The sequence below is a fragment of the Anomalospiza imberbis genome, chromosome 7 (genome assembly GCF_031753505.1).
Source record: "Anomalospiza imberbis isolate Cuckoo-Finch-1a 21T00152 chromosome 7, ASM3175350v1, whole genome shotgun sequence".
Taxonomy (NCBI): Eukaryota; Metazoa; Chordata; class Aves; order Passeriformes; family Viduidae; genus Anomalospiza; species Anomalospiza imberbis.
The window spans coordinates 11448772-11470779 of NC_089687.1; the positions used below are offsets into that span (position 1 = coordinate 11448772).

The 22008-nt window shown below is 43.9% G+C and overlaps 1 protein-coding gene and 1 long non-coding RNA gene across 8 annotated transcripts in view; one reads left to right on the forward strand and one right to left on the reverse strand.

Annotated features, from left to right (window-relative positions):
• LOC137476935 (uncharacterized) overlaps positions 1-22008 on the forward strand; it is a 280782-nt gene that overhangs the window by 192575 nt on the left and 66199 nt on the right. The gene's annotated exons all lie outside the window — the stretch shown is intronic.
• The window catches only part of SLC15A2 (solute carrier family 15 member 2), an 84792-nt gene that overhangs the window by 51154 nt on the left and 11630 nt on the right, over positions 1-22008 (reverse strand). For 3 of the 7 annotated variants that reach the window (XM_068195371.1, XM_068195369.1, XM_068195366.1), the window contains exon 1: positions 1932-2188. In XM_068195371.1, the coding sequence (XP_068051472.1) occupies positions 1932-1998 (67 nt within the window). In that variant the 5' untranslated portion in view covers positions 1999-2188. Of the gene's footprint in view, positions 1-1931; positions 2191-12169; positions 12369-22008 lie in introns of those variants that run through there. The other 4 variants (XM_068195379.1, XM_068195376.1, XM_068195380.1 and 1 more) reach the window with 2 other exon arrangements.

Sequence of the window (22008 nt, forward strand, 5' to 3'; positions counted from 1 at the left end):
AGTTCTGCCAGCTGTGGGGCTGTCCAGGCTGCTTAAAGAAGCAGATGGAAGGCCTGACCTCTCCTACTCTCTTCCACCTACTGCAAGACTGGTCTAGCAATTGAGCACATGGAGAAGAGCAACCACCTCAAGGCTGTGCAGAAAACACACAGAACGCATTGAACTCTTGCATAGAAACAAGAACTGAGTCCACAACTCCTGAAAGATCATTCAGTAAGTGCTTTTACTTCTCGACACATATCAGCTTTTTATACAGCCTCACAAGCAGAATTGGTAGCCCTGATGCCCCATCAGACATCCAGTATTGGATTTCCACCTCCAGAAAATCCGACCCCCAGGAGCCTTAGCTGGAGTTTGCAGAGGAGGCAAAGTAACTTCCTAAAAAAAAAGTTCCTTTGCAATTTTCAAGGAAGCTGTTCTTACAGCTCTGCTGAAGTTATTGATGCCCAAAATGAAACAATCATTCTCAATATTTTTTATTTACCAGCTACCAGACTTTAAGGGTTTTGTCATGCAGAGAATTGCATTGTTATATCAAGGTAGGCATCTTAAAAGCAGTGATTATTCTGCAGGAATGATAAAGCTATGGATAGCAGGTGAAAATGCTGTGCTTGAATCAGAGACTCCCAGGCCAAAAATTCAGGAAGTATGGCTTGGCTCAGGCTCGAGGATCAGAAGTTCCCAAGCTTCTTCAAATGTCTCTGTTTCAGGTCCTGTCATGTAGCCTGTCACATTTAAAACACACAGCACACTTCAGGAGAGGCAGCTGTTTTAAACAGTGCTCTCCTTGAATATCATTGTGGGGTTGATTGCAGACACCTTTGGACTCAGAGCAATCACCACTGCTAATTGTTCAGATGGGAGATCAATAGAGAGGCATAATTTAAAAACCTGTTACTTGTGGAGACAGCCTCAGGGGACAGCCCTGGAACTGTCCCCAAGTTAAACAATCCCAGAAGAAGTAGGCATCCATCCCTGTTAATTACTGCTGGGAAGTAAGGCATCAGAGCAGGAGGAGGAAAAGATGAGAGCTTGACTCTTACTAGGTCTCCTCTGCTACACCAGTTTTGTAAATGAGCAGTGTATGGTGTAGAGAACTTGTCCCTGGGCCTGATGCAAACCCCCATAAATCAGGTGAATAGACCATAAGCGAATTCCCCTCTCATCCAGTTGCCAGTGTCTAGGAACAGCTGCTTTGGAACTGCAAAGCGGCTCCACAGCTATTGGATAAGCTGCCCCAGTAGGTTTCTCATCGCCTTTATTGAGAGTTGGGTCAGACACCATACACAGAAGTGTCTGTGATCAATGAACCCATGCTTTGCTAGTTCTCTGCACAAGAACTTATTCACAGTTAATCCAAACCAACTTCATTCATGAAACTGGCTGGAAATCTCATCAGAACAGGCTTTGCAGAGAGATTTCTGACACTTTTGCTTCAATCACCAGCTGAAAATAGAGCAAAAGAGACTCCAAGTTCCTCTGAGTATTTAGTCAGATCTGAAGATGGGTGATTAATTCACAAAAACGAATAGCAGCTTGCTCATTTTCCACCTTTTGCTTTTCTTTCCCCCTATGAACAGGGGTGTTTTTTCCTTAGGCTTATATGTTTTTCAAAACAATTTGTCACATAGTTTCTGCAAACCATTTCAGGAACTTAACAGCATTAGTGATCTGCAATACAGGCACAACAGGACAGTAGGTTGCATTATATGCTTCCCAGATTTCCACCTGGATGAGCATACATCTTAGAAAGAGGTCTGCAGTGCAGATTTGCACAACTCTCATTCTGAAGCTCTTGAATGGATATTTTGGACAATTGCCTCTAAACAGCCCACTCCCACCAACATTCCACACATTAGGTCTGTCTGCTCCAGCACTCCCAGCCAGGGAACATGGAAAGAACAGGACCACAATCCAAACACGTTACTTACGGAAATCTCTGCGGAGAGTTTCACACAAAGGTGTCGGTGGAGTGTCCCCAGACGGAGGGATTTCCATGGAGAAAGCAGGGAAGTGATCCAGTGCAAAAGAAGAGCACTCTGACCTGTTTAAGCTTCAGGATGTGTCCGAGATAAATGCAGGGTATGAAGTTATTTCTTCTTGTACTCACAGCAGCACTTGTATTCCATGGTAACGTACAGAGAACAAATGACAAAACAAACTCTTGGCCTCACAGGAACATTGTTCTCTTTGTTGTCCCTGGAGACTTTCAGTTAATCTTCATCTGTGGGTTTGGCCAGAGAAATGTACTGGTGAACCTCCTCTCCCTGATTTCTCTATGCAAACTTAAAACTTCTTGAGGATTCATTAACTCTTTACTTCATCATTTCATGTGTTTCAGGTAGTCATTTGTATTTTCTGTACCACTCAGTGGCTTTGTGAGTGCAGAATTATTGGTGAGGTCCCTTCCCAACTTGCACATTTTCCAGAGCAGGGCTCACGAATAAACAGCTGGTCATACAGGGAGGATAGACAGCTAAAACAGGTACATTGGACCTAGCTTGGCCAGACCTGGTCTCTCTCAGCCCTATAGTTTGCTCCTTTTTCCACATTCCCTGTTGGGGAATGGAAAGCAACTCAAAGGGTTTAACTATATCAAGCCAACTAATCAAAACTGATCAGTAAGCAGAATTGATGCCATATGTTTTCCAAGAGCTCATATTCAGCTTAATGCCTAAAACTAGATTTAGCCTTTGGTTTTTGACAACTTCTCCAAAAAACCAGTCTTCCTGTGAGTGCTGAACATTTCTTAGGCACCACCAATTTCTACTCATGCAAGAATCACTTTGCCATTCAAGTCCAGGTTGCAGTGAAATAGGAGCAAGCCAGGCAGGTAGACCCGTGCTCCTAAGGCAAAGTAACCTTGAGTGTTTTAACTGAGAAAGAAAAGAAGTTTTCACTTGCTTCAGTCTTGCCTTCATAATCTACTGCAAAGCTGAAATTTGCTGCTCCTGAGAGCTGGCATGCAGAAGGACAGAGCCTGACACATGTGGAGGGCCTGACAGGACAGAGCCTGACCAGCCATCCACCCAAGCACCCCATGCCCCATCTCCACAGCACCCAAACATCTCGAACGCACCAGAAACTTCCCCCTGGTTCAGGCCCAGAGCTCCAGAAAATACAATCATTTCAGTCCAAATGCTTAGGTTGCTGAACCGCCTGTGGCATGTTAGTTGTGAAATAAAGATGATTGATGAGCAGTGTACGGATCATTTTAGAGGAGATAAACCAGACATTCAAGATGCTCGTGGAAGAATAATTCAGGGGACATGATAAAATGCCATTGCATTCCTTGAGATAAAGGCCTGATTCTCCTCTCACCTAGGCTCTGCATTGCCTGTGAAGACAAACCTGTAGTAAAATGGCTTGATAGGAAGAATCTCCCCCTTGAATGTCTGCAGGACTGCACTGGAGTGAGGATACCTGGGTCGCAGACCTCAGTAGCCTCTGGCTGCCCAGGGAACCCAGCTCATTCCCACAGTGAGGACCCTGCAAATCCTTGAAGTATGGGGGCTTCCAGGCTTCCCAGCATAGAGGCAGGAGCCTGGAAGCCCCAAACCAAGCTTGTTGTTTCCATTGCTGCTTCTGCCAGGGAATCCCAGACTTCTGGGGTCTTCTACACACCTAGATAGATCCCAGTCTGATCATGCCATGTGAACAGCCCTTCAGACTGCAGTACAAGCATCCAAGCCTCATATGGCTGGGTCATGGATACCAAGCCCTCCCTCAGAGACAGCAGACAGAGGAAATGAGGTACATAAAGGCTGAAATTCAGGCACTAATGGCTGTGAGGTCACCAAGGAGAAGAAAGAAGGGAAGCAAAACAACATGAAGGGAGCTCAATTTGCCATAAAAATCATAGACTAATACAAAATCTTTGTAAAAGATCCCCTCTGCGTCAGAGTTCATGCACAGGAAGAAATCTGTCAAGGCAAACATGCCCCAAGAAATGAAATCTGGGAAATGTTGAGGCAATTCTGCCCAGTCCCCTCAGCACATTAATATGTCAGGTCAGTGAAAACAGGGCTGGACAACACTTCAGATTATAAAAAGGTCAAGGCTATTTCCAACCTGCACATACCAAGGTGCACTTGGTATGTGGAGCAGCTCCAGCTCATCACATTTGTCTGTCCCTAATGCTCCATCCCCATGGGATTTCAGAATAGCTGCTTTGACCAGAAAGCAAATAAAAGTAAAAGCAAATAAATGTGTGTTTTTAAAAAGGGTTGTGTAGAAAACTTACCATGTGTAAATCCAGAATAAACAGGAACCTGTAGAAGAAATTGTACAAAAATTGGTGGTTGAAAAATTGTAGAAAAAACGGTGGTTGCCACATAGAAATAAAAGCAGGGAATTAATCACATGGGACAACCAAGGAAGGAAGAAATTGCCATAACTGAGCATGAAGAGAGCCTCCTCTCTGCAGTCTCACACTGCAGTGGGAGTGAGGGGGAGAGGGATCCAGCTACAAGACTGAGCAGTGAGTGTGAGACCAGGGATGCTGCCTCTTGACTTGTCTGGAGGCAGAATCACTGCCAGGTGCTCTCATGACTTTCTGTTGTACTCTGGTCCTACCCACAGCCAGGGAGACAAACAGGAAACAGCTCATCCTGCCCATCCCCATGTCCGTGAAAAAACAAGGATTCAGTGCAGAAAATTGACACCTAGGAACAAACATCTTCCTCAAGCCCCTCATAGCACCAGGGTGGAAGATGGAACATTACTAATAAAAACAGAATGTTTTGCTTTCAAAATTATCTCAGGGAGTCAGCGTCTGCTGGAGCAAAAAGCCTATTTCATGAAAATTTAGCAGGGGAATAATTTAATGGAGCTCAGATAAAAAGCAGTCACCTGGAACCCAGATTTAGAGGAAATTGCCTTTTTTTTTTTTTTTTTTCCCCAAATTACTGGTTTGGAGGTTAAATAAGGAATATTCATCTGATTTCAGTTTTCTCGCACATTTTCCCTGATGGGTGCACTAATGAACTCTAAACCGTATGGCAAAATGCTTTCAGTCCAGCCCCACACCTCCCAAGGAGCAAATTCTTTATTAAAAACTAATGAGTCTCTTTTTCGAAATTAGCATCTGCAAGTTTGGGGGCAACTTCAAACCTAGTAGAAAAAGAAGCAATTCCTTTTGCAATGATTAGGGCTTCCTCCTTCTCACAAAAATCCCGAGGGCTTCTTAACTTGACTGTCTTGATTAAAGAGGGGCTTAGCTTTAATTGGGTAATTGCTGTGGTTTGTTACTCTTGGTTACAGCAGATTTCCTCTGCTGTATCTTGGCCAGGCAGGGTTACTTCCCTTGCACCTCAGTTCAACCCTCCTCAGGGTGAACTGTTCAAACAAGTACAGGTGTCACATATCATCAAAATCCATATGAACATGTGCACATCCAGACAGTTTAATGTGCCAGCATCATCCTGCCCAGCAGCAGGTCATGCACCACAATGACGTTGTAGTCAAGTAGCTACAAGAGCTAGTAGGAGGGGAGACTTAGCTGAGGATACAGCTCAATAACATAGGTTTTCTTGAAGCCCTTTAGAGGGATCAGGAATCAACTGCCAGTGGATGAGAAGCTAATGTCTTTGCTAGCAGTTAGGACTGTAAAACCTCAGGATGTTCATCTCTGTTTGCTGCCTCATGCTCAAATGATCTCTAAGTGCTTTGGGAGGCTTCTTACACTTATTTCCTGACTCAAACCAAAGACAGAATTACCAGCATTTAAAACTGAGCTAGAAGATAGGAAAAACTAGTTCCCAGGTTAACTTTATATCCAGTGGTAACCTCTTTGACACCATTTATCATACAGGAGATAAATTCCCTGACTTTGCTCCTCAAAAGCCCTTTCTAATTGAATCAAGTAGATTTATATTACACCAACTGATTTTTTTTTTTAAGCAGAAAGTAGGCATTCACTTAAACCAGTGAAAAAATATGGGCTTGCAGGGAAAGAAATTGAAAAGATTGTCTTTATATACGAAATCAGAGAGAGAATGAAATTTCAGCATTATTCAAATATGTCATTTCAAAGATTTTAGTTGGTGTAGATAAAAAATCTGCAAACAAATCATAAAAGCTTTGAACAATTGAAACAAAGCATGTCAAAAACATTTTGACTGACTCAAGTCATATTTTTCATGTTTTCATTCTTTTTGAAATACAGGCAGTTTGTTCTCCCTCAGGATAGGAAGATTTTCTAAATCTCAGACATTCTGGTGAGGTGGAAATCTGCATCTTTAGGTCTCTAAGACTGTTAAATTTCCAGATCTTCTAGAGACAGACAACTGCATTGCCAGTGTACACTCCTTCCACTTCTGCACCCACTAATGGAGCGCAGACCCAGACAAACAACGTGCAGTGAGGCAGGGTATTGCCAGTGAGTGACAGCACTGGTTTACACTGCCTCAGCTGCCTCTTCAGTGAACATGGCTCATTTTCCAGTCAGCCAAGGTCAAGCTCTGGAGATGTGTTTGCTTTAGGGAAGGGCAGGAAAAAAAGAGTGGCTATTTGCCACCTGCACGGGCCAAATCTGCCCCACCTGTGCACCCCATGCAGCCCTGCCTTGCTGCAGCACACTCTCAGCTATGTGCTGGCTGCCAGAACCACTGAATCTGAAGACATGGGCACCCAAAAAACTGCCTATGTTACAGATATAGTGACTCTGCTGGACACTGTGGATTCAGGTGGTTTTAAATGGGGAAGGAGCCCAACTCTTTAGAGCTGAAAGCTCAAAGGCAACCATACCAGGGCAGAGCCATTGCTTAAATTCTTGTCTATAGCAGTGCTGTTGGTCACTTGCCCTTTACAACAGATTCTATTGGTGCAGAGATTTGCCAGATGCTGGTCAGCCCCATTCATGCAGAACAGATGACTCTGGCCATGCCAATGAAAGCTGTGGCAGATGCATTGGGTGACTGCCTGAGGCAGCTGGTTTTCATGTGCAAGCCAGAGAGGGGCAGCAGGTCTGCCCAAATGGCAGAATGGCCAAACATAGCTTAGATGGCACAGTAAGCAGCTCTTCTCTATCTGAGGCTGGATGGATGGTCTGGAGAGAGGCAAGTCTGCATCACTTAACACCTTGCTGCAGGACAAGTCACAAAGGGCTTTCTTAGGCAAGAGTCATTGAAGACGCCAAGCTCCGTTCCTGCTTACAGGCTAAGGAGAAACCTTTGGGACCATTGGCTTGGACTGTACAGCTGTATCTGCCAGTAAAAGCTGTGTGTGCAGCACCTTCTGCTCTACTGTATTTTTGGCCCCTACCCCACCCTGGCAGGCAGCGAAGATGAAAGTAATTTGATGTGTGATGAACCAAGGTAAGCCAGAAATGGGAAGGCAAAAGAAAGACAAAACCAAGACAAAAGATGGGCTTACACAAAGCACCAGAGCCAAGCACCTGCCCCAAAGGATATGATACAAAAGGTCAATCCTAGCACTGAGTTGTCCATGAAATAAATATTCTTTGGCTTCAGGGCACACAACAGAAGATCAATGAACATTTTGCTCCCAGCATGCAGCTGGAGAGTACTTGTCCTCTGAGTCACTCCAGAACAATGGTGATGGGCTATCAGCTGACAGATGGATTTGCCTCTGTTCTTTGGTATGGGAAAGGTCACAGATTCACAGATTCTCCTTCCCTGGTCTTTTTCCTTCCTGTCAGCTGTGGAAGTCTCCATGCTTATTCTAGCCCTGATGGCTAAGGTAATCAGCCCTGCGTTTCCCCACTGGAAACAAAGTACAGTTGCACTGTCTTTCAGCACCAATCCAGCAGCCCACCTAAAATGAGCTACTGATTCCATTTGACTTCCCAAGAAAAAAACAAGCAGATATCAAAGCCATGACCATCTGTTATTGACTGCAGAAAATAAAACGTAAGAGTGTCTGGAGACACAGGTCTCCAGGACAAAGCAAACCAGACTGCTACACCCATCCTATAATTTCTAGGAGATCCATTTGACTAAGCAAATAAAGAAAGTGCAGGCTCTGCTCAAGGAATGGGTATTCCTGCAAATTTTATCAGGCCTGAGAAGCCAGATCATAGCTGAATCCATACCTATTGGTTGAAAAGGAGGCTGCTCCTATCATAGCATCTGAACTTGCTCTGTTAAGAACTAATTTATGAGGAATCTTGCATTCTGGCAAACATAAAAGGCTTAACATTTAAAATGTCTGAGAAGCCATCACAAAGCCATCTCTTGAAACACTCTCATGGCCCTTCAGGCAAGGAGCAGTCAACCTGAGCTGACTTATTGTCATCTTGCTAGTCATAAAAAAAAGAAAGGGACAGAGATAAAAAGGCCAACAATAATGTAATGCACGTCACCGCCTTCAGTTAATGGTGCGCTGAATCTGGCATCACCATTTCTCTCCTATTGCTTGAAAATTTGAATGATAGCACTTTGCAATCAAAATTCATGAGTTTACAAAACAGCAGTCAGATGGGAGGAAAACACAGGGCAGGGACTCCTGTCTGAGATGGGGCATCCTCAGGACCACAGCATTTTCTGCTGTGCAGCCATTCACACAGAACAGCTGTCCCTAGCCAGGCATGAGCAACACATTGCATGGAGCATCCAAACTGGGTTAGGAGTGGTCTTGGTTGAGAAGAGGTCAGCAAGGTACTATCCAGATATTAAAGGAGCAGCAAGGATCATAATTAACATGTCTTTCTAGATATTCAAGTGAACAGATTCTCGTTGGAGCCAACAGGAATTACGGTCCTGATATAAGGAAAGGGGTAATTCTCAGATCAACCACAAGCATAAATCCATCTAGAGTTTCTACAGAGAGGCTTGATGGGCCTCTTGTGGCTGACCCAGGCTCCTTTGGCTGGACTTAGAAAACAGCATAAACAAAAGCTCTGCCTTGGAAGCAATGCAAGTGAGAGCAACCACCATGTTACTTGTCAGAGCCAGTGCAGCTGGGAAATAGTCACATAGAGCAGCAAGCATGTCCTTGACAGGAGCACTCATGAAATTTTAACCCAGAAATATCTCACTGATTTATTTCAACTTTTTTAAGCAACATTGTCAAGACAATGGAAAAATAAAACTGACTGCCCTACATTTTTATTACTGCTTGAGAGCATCCAACCCAGAGCAGTGTTTGTCACTGTATCACTCACAAAGGTACAAAGCCACTTCCCTGGGCTTCCTCACTTCTCCTATACCTACAAGGCAGACCAGGGCTGAGGGATGAAGACAAGGCACATCTGAGGGAGCCTGGGTCTGACACAGGAGCAAGTCCTTAACCTCACATAATACAATTCCTCTTTCAGACACCATTCACCCACTGGTTGTGCCTCATACTGCAGAAATATTTCCCCAAAATTCTCCCTCCCAAATTCCCTAACACATCCATACAGAAAACACCCCACCAGATTTTGAACACCCCCCTGTCAATTTTTTTCTTTTTCAGCTGCCTGCCAGCCCCAGCAGAGCAGGGCTGCCCATTTGCAGAAATCAGCACTCTAATCCACTGACCTTTTCAACATTGTACACGATTGCCTATTTCTTATCACCATAACCTATTTTAAGTAATCTTCTAGATGTTCAGTTCATTCTTCTGCTTGCCTAAGGAAATATAAAAATTTACACCTATTGTAAAAGCATGAATAAAAGCTGATTGAGGAGAGTGGAGACAATAATGTGCCCATAATACTAACAAGCTCACTTGCACTGCATTTCTCTTTAAAGGAAGATTTGTCTGATTATCAACAGGGCTTTGATTTAGACTGCTGCTGAAATTACCGCTGTAAAAGTAAACCCACTTTTATTGCATAAGTACAGAGGACAGTTATGTACTGTTTAAACGTTTATGTCTGTTGCTGGGGGTGATCAATCTCTTAATTATCAAGCCAAAAAGGGTTCTGTGGCAAAAGATGATCTATTTCATGCTCTTGGGATATTTTTTAAAGAAGTTAAAATTTACAAATTAAAAATCAACAAACTTTTTTTTAGAATAGAAATCAGCAAAGTTGGTAACGGAATCAGGTTAAGAATACATGCCATTATTAGATCAGGCTGTTTGACAAAGCTAAGTGAGGGCAGTGCTCTAGAATGTAAGATTCACATTAACTTTCCAGTTCTGAGCAGACTTACCATGTGACTGCAGCTATCTTTTGGGTTTGGTGAATGTTTTTTGCACTGATATTGTGCAATTTTTCTAAATATAACAGTGAGAGTATGAACTACATGCCCTACTAAGGGTCAGTCACCTTCAGTGATGACTATATGCATTTTGGTTACTCTTTACACAGCTCTCTGGTAACCTGAAACTCAACATGTAGAACACAAGTTTTCTTTGGCAGCAGTATCACTCTCCTCACATTCATGCATGCCTAATCTCAATTCTCTAATGAACCACAAACAGCAAAGAAAGAAGAAGTTTGTGTGCATTCTGCATGGGCTCTGCTGTGTACACTATAGTAAGAAATAAACCAGGAAGAAAACATTTCATATAAGCAAGCAGAGAGTTGCTTGGATCTCCCAGTGTCCAGGTGCCATCAATTTCTGCTACATGGAGACCATTAAAACTGGAAATGTATTTAGATATATTCTTTTGGTTTCAGCATGCTTAGTATCGATTCAGTCTTTGCTCAGTGTTGCAGCTGCTCAACAAGAACAGCAAGATCTGCTCTGGCCATTGTGAACACTGTGCCTTTGCAACTGTTTCTCCTTCAGCTAAAATCAGAGTGGCTAGACTGTGGGCTTTTCAGCCCTACACAGCTCACAGTCAGCTCAGCTGCAGCTCCTCTTCAGGGCTCCACTCTGGTCAGCAAGGACAGGGAGTTGGCAGCAGGACTAGAGAGCAACATGAAAAATACCAGTTGGAATCGCTTTTGTGGATCATTTACAGAAAACACATTTAAAAATGAAAAGCCCATTTAGCAGAAGAACATTTCATCAGTCACAAAGTCACTTGAATGCATTGATGAGGAGCACTTTAGAGAGCACTCAGGATCCAGTTCTTTTCAGTAGAGCTTCATTATGAAATTTGCATAGACTTGCTTTCCAGTTGGGTGATGTTGCTGGGTAGGAGCATTGGTTTGAGTGACTGATAACTCTGGTGGTGCAGACTGGATGGGGAAGCTGCATGCTTGAAATGAGCATCACAGGGAAAGCCTTTCAGACTGCCATTGTAGACCAGATCTTCTCTGAGAGAAACTCATTGGCTAAAACATTTCCAAAGAGTGAGACCATGAAGATTAAATGACTGATCAGAGAGATTTCTAAAACAAGTCCCTCACCAAAGTAACAGAACTACCAGCAGACAGACTATATGAGAGAGAGAAAATCCTATAATTCAGCCTATTTCAGTACATGAGAGGTGGCACACAAATGGAAAATCGGGTTGTTAAGGTACCTTTGTTTCCGTTTTCAGCTTTATCTCATCTTCCTGTCATGATCCTGGCCAAATGACTTGACCTCCCATAACTTTAGTGACTCAGTTTTGGAATGGGGAAGATTCTGCAGCCTTGATTTCTTGGCTTCTGAACAACTTGAGTGAGCATCTCGGTGGGGGTTTGTACAGTACTTAACACATGCTCCTTGTGGCTGTTTTGGGAGAAAAAGCTCCATCCTTTATGTACTATTGTAAACACCACTAATTAATAATCACTGGAAGTTTTCCATTGCATCTATATAGTTCAAGAGGGCTGTTCTCATTCCCAGGCCACAGAAATGAGTAGAACAGACTGAATTGCTCATGCCTTCTTCAAAGGACTTCAGCTGGGACATTGGCTGTCTGTGGGTTAAAGGTTTTCAGCAACCCTTCGAAAGCACTGGCATTGCCTGTGGAGTCTTCAGCCCAAACAAAAGAGCAAAGACCCTTCAGGTCTTTTGGGACTTAGAGCAAAAGAAATCTTTCTTTGAATTGAGGAAATCTTTAAAGAAGGGACTTCAGACCTATAGTGATAAAGGAAATAAAAAACATCTACACTGACAGCTCCAGTTAGGAGCAAACAGGCACAAAAGACTTTGAAAAACAACCAGCCTTTCATCTTCAATAGCAAGCTCAACAGCTCTGCACCAGCTGCTCTGTAAACAGTATAGCAAGGGAAAGAAAATCATTGGCAGCAAATGCATTAAACATGGCAATGTCTTCAGATGACATATTTTGTAAATTTCCTCCTTAAAAGTTATGCCATTTCTTAAATCTAAAGGATTACCTGCTGTATAGCAGCAGAGACATTCTTCCAGGCAGCTGGGCAGCTTCATTACCCTTATTTCTTGCCAAGCTTCCCATAATGCAAGTAGGCAGTTTGGCTAAGGTGGGATGTCAGGTGACTTGGGTTCATCTCCTGAGTCTGCTTTACATTTTTTGAGGGACCTTTAGCAAAGCACTTCATCTGTGGGACCTGTTTTCACCTGGAAAAGAAAAGGAATTATTCTTTTGTCTTAAAGCAGTCAGCACTTTGTAACAATCACGTGCAACCTTTTATTGACTGTGGATCCATAAGAACTTTTTCAGGATACGGGTATATACTGCTTGGAAAACTAAAATCTGTTAATAGAGTGATGTTTCCCTGCTCTGGACCACAGAGGAATAGCCCAGGAGCACCCAAACACGCATATCACAGGCTGAACTTATTCCAAAGTGTAAGCTGCTAATCATCAAATAAGGGAAACTTCAGCTTGGATTTGGTGTGGTTTAATTTAACTAAGTCATATCATGTTAAATATAAACCACTCTAAGCAACAGGTAAAAGAAAACAGTGAGAATCACTATAAAATATTTTGGATGCTGAAACAGGGAAATATGCTCAGCATCTATGTAGATATATGGGGAGGGATTGCATCCGCTGATCAGTTTGGTTATTGGGATCTATTAACACTGAAGTGTCATTTTCTCCAATTTCCAAATTCCTTTCTATTATGACAGCTATGTTAGAAATTAGGAAGCACAGTTAAGAACACCTACCCATAATTTCTAATGCCTTTGGTAAGGTATGACAACACCTCCACCTTTCAGCTTTCTCTTCATTCCAGAATCCATTGGGATTCTGGTCACTTAAACTTCCTAAGCCTCATTTTGCTAACAGAAGAATAACAATGCCAGACATTTCCAGAGTGCACCAAGGCTTAACAGTAACATGATATACTTAATACATCTGTACTGTTTAAAAACCACTACAGGTTCTTTAAGTAACTGACTGCCTTTGTGGGGAAGCAGCTGAAGATTGTTCCTGCAGCCAAGTTCACTCTACTGAACTGATGGTAACTCAGAGTCATAATCAACAGTGAACAAATCCTCAGAACCTGACGCCCACTGCAACTGAGCCCTAAAATGCCCCATTGTGTAGATCAAAGCCCCCTCTCACCTGGCACTTGACAGTCCCATGAAAGGCACCTGACACTGCTTAGGGGGAAATGTTCGCGGCTCCCATCTGTCCCTTGGTCTTTGCCAAGGTGTCATCCGAAGATTTCCACAGCAGGAAACCTTAGCCAACTCCTCCACTTCTGGCTAACTGGCTGTTGCTACACCAGATGCTTTCCCTTCCATCAAGCATGGATAGGTGACTCCTCAGGAACTGGCTTGAGAAGAGCGCAGCTGTCTCAGTGTGCTAAAATAGGCACTTTAATTTGTTCTCCCCACTTTGACCAGTGAAATAACACAGGCATCTGCTCTCTTTAATTTGCTGCCAAGCAGCCCCAGGGTTTCAGGAGACAGCATTTGGTGATGGCACTTGTAAGAATCCTGAACATTTGTCCAGCTGGTATCTGCACATTTACTAACCACTCCAGTGTGGGGAACAGCAACACTGCACCCCATATGTTCTCAGGCCTGCACCTCATGTCTTACAGCAGATAGCACTGGTGGCTGTAGCCTACACACAGCACTTCAGAGCAAAGTCCTTTAGCAGCTGAGTTGCTATTCAATACCTGGGAGAGAGGAGCAGGCTTTGCTACCACTCAGTTCAGCATTAAAAATCTTATCTTTTTTCTTCAAAGTTGACTCATGCAGCAAGTAAAGCCTGTGGAAAGCCAGGGTTTTACACAGCCTGCTGTGGTGGGTCCTTAGGATTAGACTTGAAGAGTGTCCTTTAGCCAGAGACATGGCATCTTCAAAGGGGGACCACAGCCTGGCTGGTACAGAGCTAAGCTTAAAGAGCCCTGGTGCAGTTTGGACCTTGTAGGGATCCTCCTTGTTTTAAGGGAACAGCATTAAGAGGTGTTGTCACGTGGCCAGAGACAGCCACTAGTTTAATGGCAAAGGCAAATATCCTTCTGCCTTAGTCTCAAAACCAACCAACCTTTCTCTCTCTGGCAGCAGCAGCCCCTCAGCAGTGACAGCCATAATGACACAAAACCCCTTATCACCTCCTTCCTCCCCATGGTGTTACTATCCTGATATAAAAGGGGAAATTGTGGCAAAGAGCAAGGTGGCAACTTGTCCATGGCTGCTCAGAGCATTGCAGACAGTCAGGAGGCTACATGAACTGCTACATGCTGTCTGTGGGCAGCATTTGTTTGCCTGCTGCAGCCTCAAGAAACCAAGCTCTGCAGATGGGAGGATGCTTCTTTTGGGTATCTACATGAGGTCTGAAGAATACCAGGATGACCAGACCCTGATCTGCAGCAGGGTTAAGGACCCTGTCAGTGCCTGGCTTTCCCATGGACAGTCAGCAGCAACAGGTGTGTTCCCCATTGCCTCGGAAGCCCCTTTTCCCAGGCAGGCAGAAGAAGGGGAGATCTTTTCCTTGCTCCCCAGCCTGGCCTGCTTCTCACCACAGCACAACTGACCCCAATTCAAGCTGCTGACACTTATTTTCAGGGTGTTTCAGAGCTTCGTTATTTGTGAATGCCTTTTTGTGTAGTGCCATTGGCACTAGCACAGCCTGTTCCCAGCCTGTTCCAACAGCTCCCCAATGACTGAGGTGACAGGCTCCAAACAAGGCATGGGCTCTGAGCAGGTCCTCAATGGGGTCACTCAGAGACAGCAAGCATCCTGGTGGATCTTCCCCCTTTTTCCAGCTTTGCCTCCCTGTACACAGCCTTCAGTTTCTGCTCTCCAAGAGCTCAGTGCAGAGACTGCTTGGTTAAAAATACACATACTCATTTTTTAAATCCCCAGCAGCAGGCTGGGTATTGACAAACTGCATGACATTGGGAGGAAGGCACCAGAAATGGCTTCTGGGACTGATTTGTGAGGATCAGATTAAAACAGACTAAACACCTATATCCCAACTAAGTAGTGGGACTGCCAGGCTCCAGGCAGGAATGTGATGGCTGCACACATTAGGAAGATAAATGCTACAAGGAAGAATCCACAATATCTGCAGTTACTCTGAGAATCTTATATTTAAGAAAAGGAGGCTTCTCCAGTGGGGTTGCTGTATAAACTGGCAGCCAAGGACCAGTACCTGAAATGCTCACTGCCCTCTCCACATCCTGCCTGTAGATGATGCCAGGCTCAAATTAGGGAAGAGACCAAGGTACATCCTCAATCAGCTTCTCAGCATAGAGAGTAGATAGTAAAATGGTGGGTTAGAAAAACAAGAATAACTAAAAAATCCCCAACATTACCAGGATAGACGTTTGTCCACTTTGATCAACAGCCTGCCTCCAATTGCAGCCAAAGATGCTCAGGGAAAAATGCAGCAACAAGGCAAATGCCACAATCCCAAATGCTCCTCCAGCTCTTCCAGCTTCTGAATCTGTAGCTCAGGTGCTTCTGTTCCAGAGGAAATTAATGACAAAGAGAACCCCAGGTGGGAGACCAGAGCAGAGTAAAGTCTCCTGAGAGCTGAAAACCTGCAAAAGTGTGCCAGGTGAGTAGTGATGCTTGGGAAGAACACTGATGTCTGTGTAAAAGTAATTTTCAAAGGAAAACAGCTGTGACCTGTGTGACAAGCCTTAGTGGGCATCTCAGTCTCTACGACATGGCCAGCGTACAACATTTTTCTTAAAGACATTTCACATTTGAAATTTTATCAAAGCTTTAGGCAGCATGCTTTTCCTGTCCCATATAATTTGGAGAATTCCCTCTTGGTAAGCATGGCTGGGAACTCGGGCACTTAAGTCACTTTGCACAGTAAGTCCTTTCTGCAGGGTCTCATGCAGGGGTGGTTCCAGCAAGCAGAGTCTGCATTTTGACAGGGTTGCTCTGCTCCTGCAGACCAACACGTACCTAATCCAGCTCTGCTGCCTTTTTGTCAAACCCTTGCTGTATCTGCAGGCACAGCACTGCTGCCAGACCTCTATTTACAAGTCACACCTTCTTCACTGCCAGAAGGGGAATTACTTTTTTCCAACAACAATAAACACCATTTATTGAGTACTGAATACAGTTATCAGTTAGCTAGCCTTGGCTGCTCAGGAATAGATACAAGGAGCTTTCACATACACAAGTAGGAGGTCCAGTCCTGACTATGGTGTTGAAAGTGTACAAAGCTAAAAAGCATCCTTAGAAACATCCACAATCAGCTGAGCTTGTTCTTGCTGTCAAAGGCTAAATTTCCCTATTTATGATATTCAGCATTAATGTCTTATTTTTCTATAAAGTGTGGCATTTGAATTTCTCTATTATAATTTTACAAGTAGCCTCCCGTGTCAGTCAATGGAAAACTATTAAAAAATAACTGCTTTAAATTCAGGCAAAAATAATACAGGCCAAAGCCCAAGAAAACAGCCTATATCATTGCTACAACAAAAATTAGAGTTGTATAGCAAAATACTCCATGTTTTTAATTTTCCCTTGACAGTGTTAAAAAATTTATGCAGTTGTCCTACTGGACATGGGATATGGCTGAAGGGACACAGAAGTACCCAAAAACAGCCCACAGCTTAATGTTCTAAAGCAGCATAAATCCAAAGAAGAAACTGCTACTTTCATTATCCTCAAATAACTGAGGAAGAAGAGCATTCAAGCACTAGCGGACAGGCTGCAAAGTTTTCTTTTCCCACTCTAACATCCCCAGCTGCACAGTCAGAAGTGGGAAAGGGAAGACCACAAGGAACTGGGTTAGTTATGGCCATGTTACTATTGGGCTGTCACTCTCCATGGGATGACTTTTCAGTGCATTAGAGGCACTTTTGAATTAATGCTAGAGTTTTAACACCAAAGACTTTTACATACTCCATTTATTTGATGAAAAAATCCCAGGCCATAATGCCAAGGGAAAGAAACCTGATGTTCTTTCTCCAGGCACTTCCTTTTTCTCCTGGCATTTCCTTGTTACTTCAGTTGCTTTTTGTTTTTCACTTTCTTTACCACTGAACTTGTCCTCCCTGCACCTGGACTGGACTGAGCAGATCCATGCTGCAGTCAATCAAGTGAGTCATTCAACTCAAAAGGTAAATGGTTAAACCCACATTAGAGGTCAGGAATGAGTAAATACTGCCCTGAAGGGGTTTGTATTTGGACACAGGTATTTGTTTTACTGGGAAGCTGCTTTAATTCATTATTCTCAGCTAAATAAACTACAGAACACAAGCAAGCCACAGATATGCTGAAGTGCAGGAAATCTCCAGCACATAACAGAGGGGCCAGCACACAAAATCACAATAATTCAAATGCTTAAGCACTGTCAGTTGAAAATAAGTATATTATTACTCTTTATTATTTAGAGATCTTGGGTGCTCTAGTAAGACAAGTAATTTAATCTGATCACTTCTCATGGGTAAAGCTCAGGCTCTAGACCAAGACGATGATGACAACCTCCAAGACAAGAGAGTAGAAGTGTTTTATACCCTCCTCCATAAAACACCTCACAGGGCACAGACACAAGTCCTTCGTCCAACACACAAGTTACAGGCTAGTGTTGATCATTCCATGAAAAGAGATGAGCAAATCATCCTCAGCCAAATCAGATCTCCTGATTGCAGTAAAGGATTTACCAGCTTTGTCCCTGCAGCCAAATGGCACATATGAGATCATCCAGCCTGAGCACAATGAGCAGCTGCACTCTCCCATAACACCAGTTCAGTCAGGCTCTTCTCAGGTGAAAATCTGGGTTAATTTCAGGGGTCAACACCTGAGCTTGGGGCAGAAAACACTGCACAAGGCAGCTTACACACACAGTCTCCTGTGGCAGAGGAAACTTATTTCCTTTACCTGAGCAGAAAGAATAAACCCCCACTATGGCCAGCAGATTTCATAGTCCATAATACACGAGATGGGCTGGAATGAGAAGTAAGGAACAGTCAGCTGGGGATGTTTGATTCTGGATCTTTTCCTAGCAAGGCCAGACACTAGCTGCTACACCTCAAAGCTCTGGGTCTCTGTCCTGTCCCCAGTGGAGCAATGGGATTGTGTAAGCAGAGAGGACCAAGCAGTGGAGGACTCTGCTGAGCCACAACACTTGTTTCTACAAATGGACCCATCACACACTTCTGTACCATAAATCTCCCTTGGCAGTCACACCAAACCTCCCAGGAGGAGAAGCAGCCAGGCTGTGAACTACTGCCCAGCCTTCCCTCTCCCTATGGGTACCTGCACGCCTGCAGGAATGAGGGATGGACACACTTAACCTTCCCAGAACTAGGCAGCAAAAATGTGATCTTTCCAATATGGATGAGTCACTTCCAACTGGGTTATTAAGTTATTACATTGTATTATTATATTAACGTCATCGCCATTTTCAGGAGAAGATAAACCTAATTTTAATCTGCTCTTAATTGAAAGCTTATCAAGAGACTGGTTCCATCCCTACACAGTCAGACAGCTTTTTTTTCTTCTGCTTCCCTTCCCCCTCTCCATACACTGCACTCTATGCTGATGAAAAAAAACATCTCTATTCATTAGAGAAAAATCAGCTCGGAGTCGATCAGGCCTGTTAACCTACAGCCTGGGCTGTTATCACAGAGCAGACCTTTCCTCACACCAAAAAACTACTGGGGGCTGCAGTTTGGCAGCCTGTTGCAGGGGAATTGCTGCTCATTTTTATGTTGAGGTACTTGACAGTTTCCATTAGAGGACGTGAGAATATTAAAGATATTTGAGCAGCTCTGGAAGAGGGTTAAGTATATAATGCGAGTTGACTGTGCAGATTTTAATTACAGATTCCCCCAAAAATCCATAGAAACTCTGATTAAACTCCTAATTACTTTTAAAGAAGTGAATAAGCGGTCAATAAGATGAACAGCAGCCTCTCTTCTTCTTTCTTTTTCTTTCTTCTTCTTCTGAGCAAGCTCTACAGTGATAGCAACTGCAGATGTATTATCACAGGCAAGTTAACAGAAGACCAAGGGGAAACATTTCTCTAAAGACGCCTTCAAAAGAACCTTTTGCAACATCTTCAATACTAAGGCTGGCCCTGAAATCAATCAGGTCATGGTAATTTACAGTGGCAAAGGATGTGTCCGTTGCCTCCAGCTGTGACTTCATGGTGCAGGATTACATTGGCTTTTCCAGCAGATCTTTGCCTCCCCACACAAGCAGTGCTGGCCTTCAGGGAGTTGTGGTGAGGTTTCATGCCTTGTCCAGGTTAGGGAGGTGAGGCTTACAGAGGTGTGGACCTTGTCCCACGGGTCAGGACTTTACAAAGAGCCTTTCCAAACATGTCACATAACCACACTGAGCAGCTTCACCAATCCCCTCTCTGTCAGGCCATGGAGCTGGCAGCACATCTTCCCTGAGAGCAGCTGTCTAAGGTCATGACTCAGTCACAACTACTAACTCCACAGCTGAAGATGTGGTGCCTCTGTGCTAAGCAGAGCACCAGCTCCTAGCATACAGTAATACCCTTATTCCAAGGGGACTTCTTATTGAGTGGGAAGAAACTTTTTGGCCCCAGACCTGTGGGCCATGTTTCAGCCCCTCCCCCCAGGCCCAGCCCTGCAAAGTGGATGCACCTGATAGCCACACTCATTCTGAAAAACAAAAACTGTTTCCCAGCAAGACATATTAATGCCTCCTCAGAACTTGCTCAAATCTGCTGGACTTGCAAAGAAACTTCTTTCTTCTGAGCTTAGCTGAGACGCACAGTAAACTACAACCCATGTTCCTCAGCCCCATGAGAATCATCCCTCTCTTTTATGGCAGTTTCTGGCTCTCGCTTAGCCAGAGCTTTGTTCCAGCCATGCCAGAGCAGGACAAGCCCTGCTCACTTTCTCTGGGCACAGCAGGGCTAAAAACAGTAAAAAAGAAATATCTCCCCTAAAGTAATTCAAATTCTGAAGGTGGGATTCACTCTGAGATGGTGTACAGCAGGAAGACATGCTGTGCAAGCAGTAACTGTCCCCAAGGCATAGCCATGCTTCATCTTCCTGTCTTCTCTCCAAGCCATTATTGTTTATTTTGCTGTCTCCAATGCCCATAACTTTAACCCTGTGAATAACTTTCATTTCCCCATCACAGGAAGGAGATGAGAGTGCTTCTAGGAAAACAGCATATGTGTCTGTGTGTGAAGACTCTCATTCTCTATCTGTATCACCACACCCTGCCTCTCACATGATTTTGTTTTACATTTTCCTTACAGAGAAGACTCGCAGTTATCAAAATCCCCTCTTATACCAGTGCCAGATATTTTCTAGCTAATGGACATGTTTGTGAAGCAGCCCCCCAGCAGCTGAGGGGCAGTAACCACCAATCTCCTCACCCCTGCCCATAGTGCGAATGCATTTTATATTCCATGATGTGGCTGGAACTGTCCTCACTACATCTGACTGCCCAGGTCCCATATTTTTATCTTTCACAAGCCTTTCAGACTAGTCCCCAGATATGGAGAGACCATAACCAGAGGATGCAGATTCCCTCTGGTAGATTTATTGGTTCAAGATGATTAAAGCCATATTGTGATCTGCATACAGCACCTGGAAGATCAGGTCTCAGTGCTGGCTTGGAGCTCTCAAGGATTTTGCCATAGAATTAATTTTGACAGAAGAAACATGATCAAAATTGTAAGGCTATGGGGCATGAACATTCATAGGCTGATTTAGTTTTTTTGGAAGAGAGCTTCAGTGGGGCCTTTAAGGGGAGAAAAATATCCTAATAGCACATTTGCATTAGAAAGAGAAGGAGATTTTGAGGTGCATTGGAGAGTTCAGTCAATTCCTAAGCCTTGATCCAGGTGGATGGGAGGAAACAGAAAGAAGCTTGGAAATGGAAGGAGTAAAAGAGCTTGCTCTGCAACCAAAGCTCTGCACTAAGGCATATGTGGCATTCTGTGACAGTGTGAGAATTTACAGTATAATAAAGATATATATGGCCATTTGGAACAAGCTATTTCTAACATAAAATGACTCTGTATATTGATTGCCCCAGGAATTTGTACAGAACACTATTTCCAGACATATAACTGAGCATATTATTTACTCTCTATAAAAGCCAGATAAATGGCCAGGCTCCAGGAGGGTGTGAGGCAACAGCAGTTGTTCATTGACAGATGAATGGAAGGAGGTTTGAGCGAGACAGAGAACATCAGGATACTGGGAGCTATACCAACAGCTTTCACAAGTCACTGCAACAAGTGTATCTGCTTGTTCCTCAAAAAGGTGTGGCCACTTCAAGGCCCTCATGAGAAGGCAGGGGACCAACATACAGGAGAAACATCATTTCTCCTCTGCAGCAGCACTTAGAAATGAGGTCTGAGGCTAACAAGTCCAGAAGGTACTAGGGTCTGAACCAGAGCAGGCTCTTATACAGCAGCATACAAGCCGCTGTATACAATCATTTGAGGTCCCCAGCCATGGACCTCCAGCTGGATCCCACAGTCACTTCAGGTGTGGGAGAGACAACAGCCAAAGCTCAGCCTCTGCCTTGCTTCCCATGAGCCCAAGGCCAGTGCCCTGAGACAGGTCCCCCTCAGTACTGGGAGTTACTGGCTTATTTCCAGCTGGATGGAAATGCCTGAATGGCATTCTATGGAGTTCACAGTTGACAGTTCCAGGTCCCAGTTTCTCATCACAAGAGACCCCATAGTATACTGGTGTTCAAAGCAAAATGATGTTGCAGATTTCCTTGTCTCACAAGCAGATGACAAACTTTAAAGCATTTCCCAGGAAATGTGATGGATACATCAGCTGGGAATTTCCTTCCAAAGCAAACAGGAAGAGAGTATGAAAA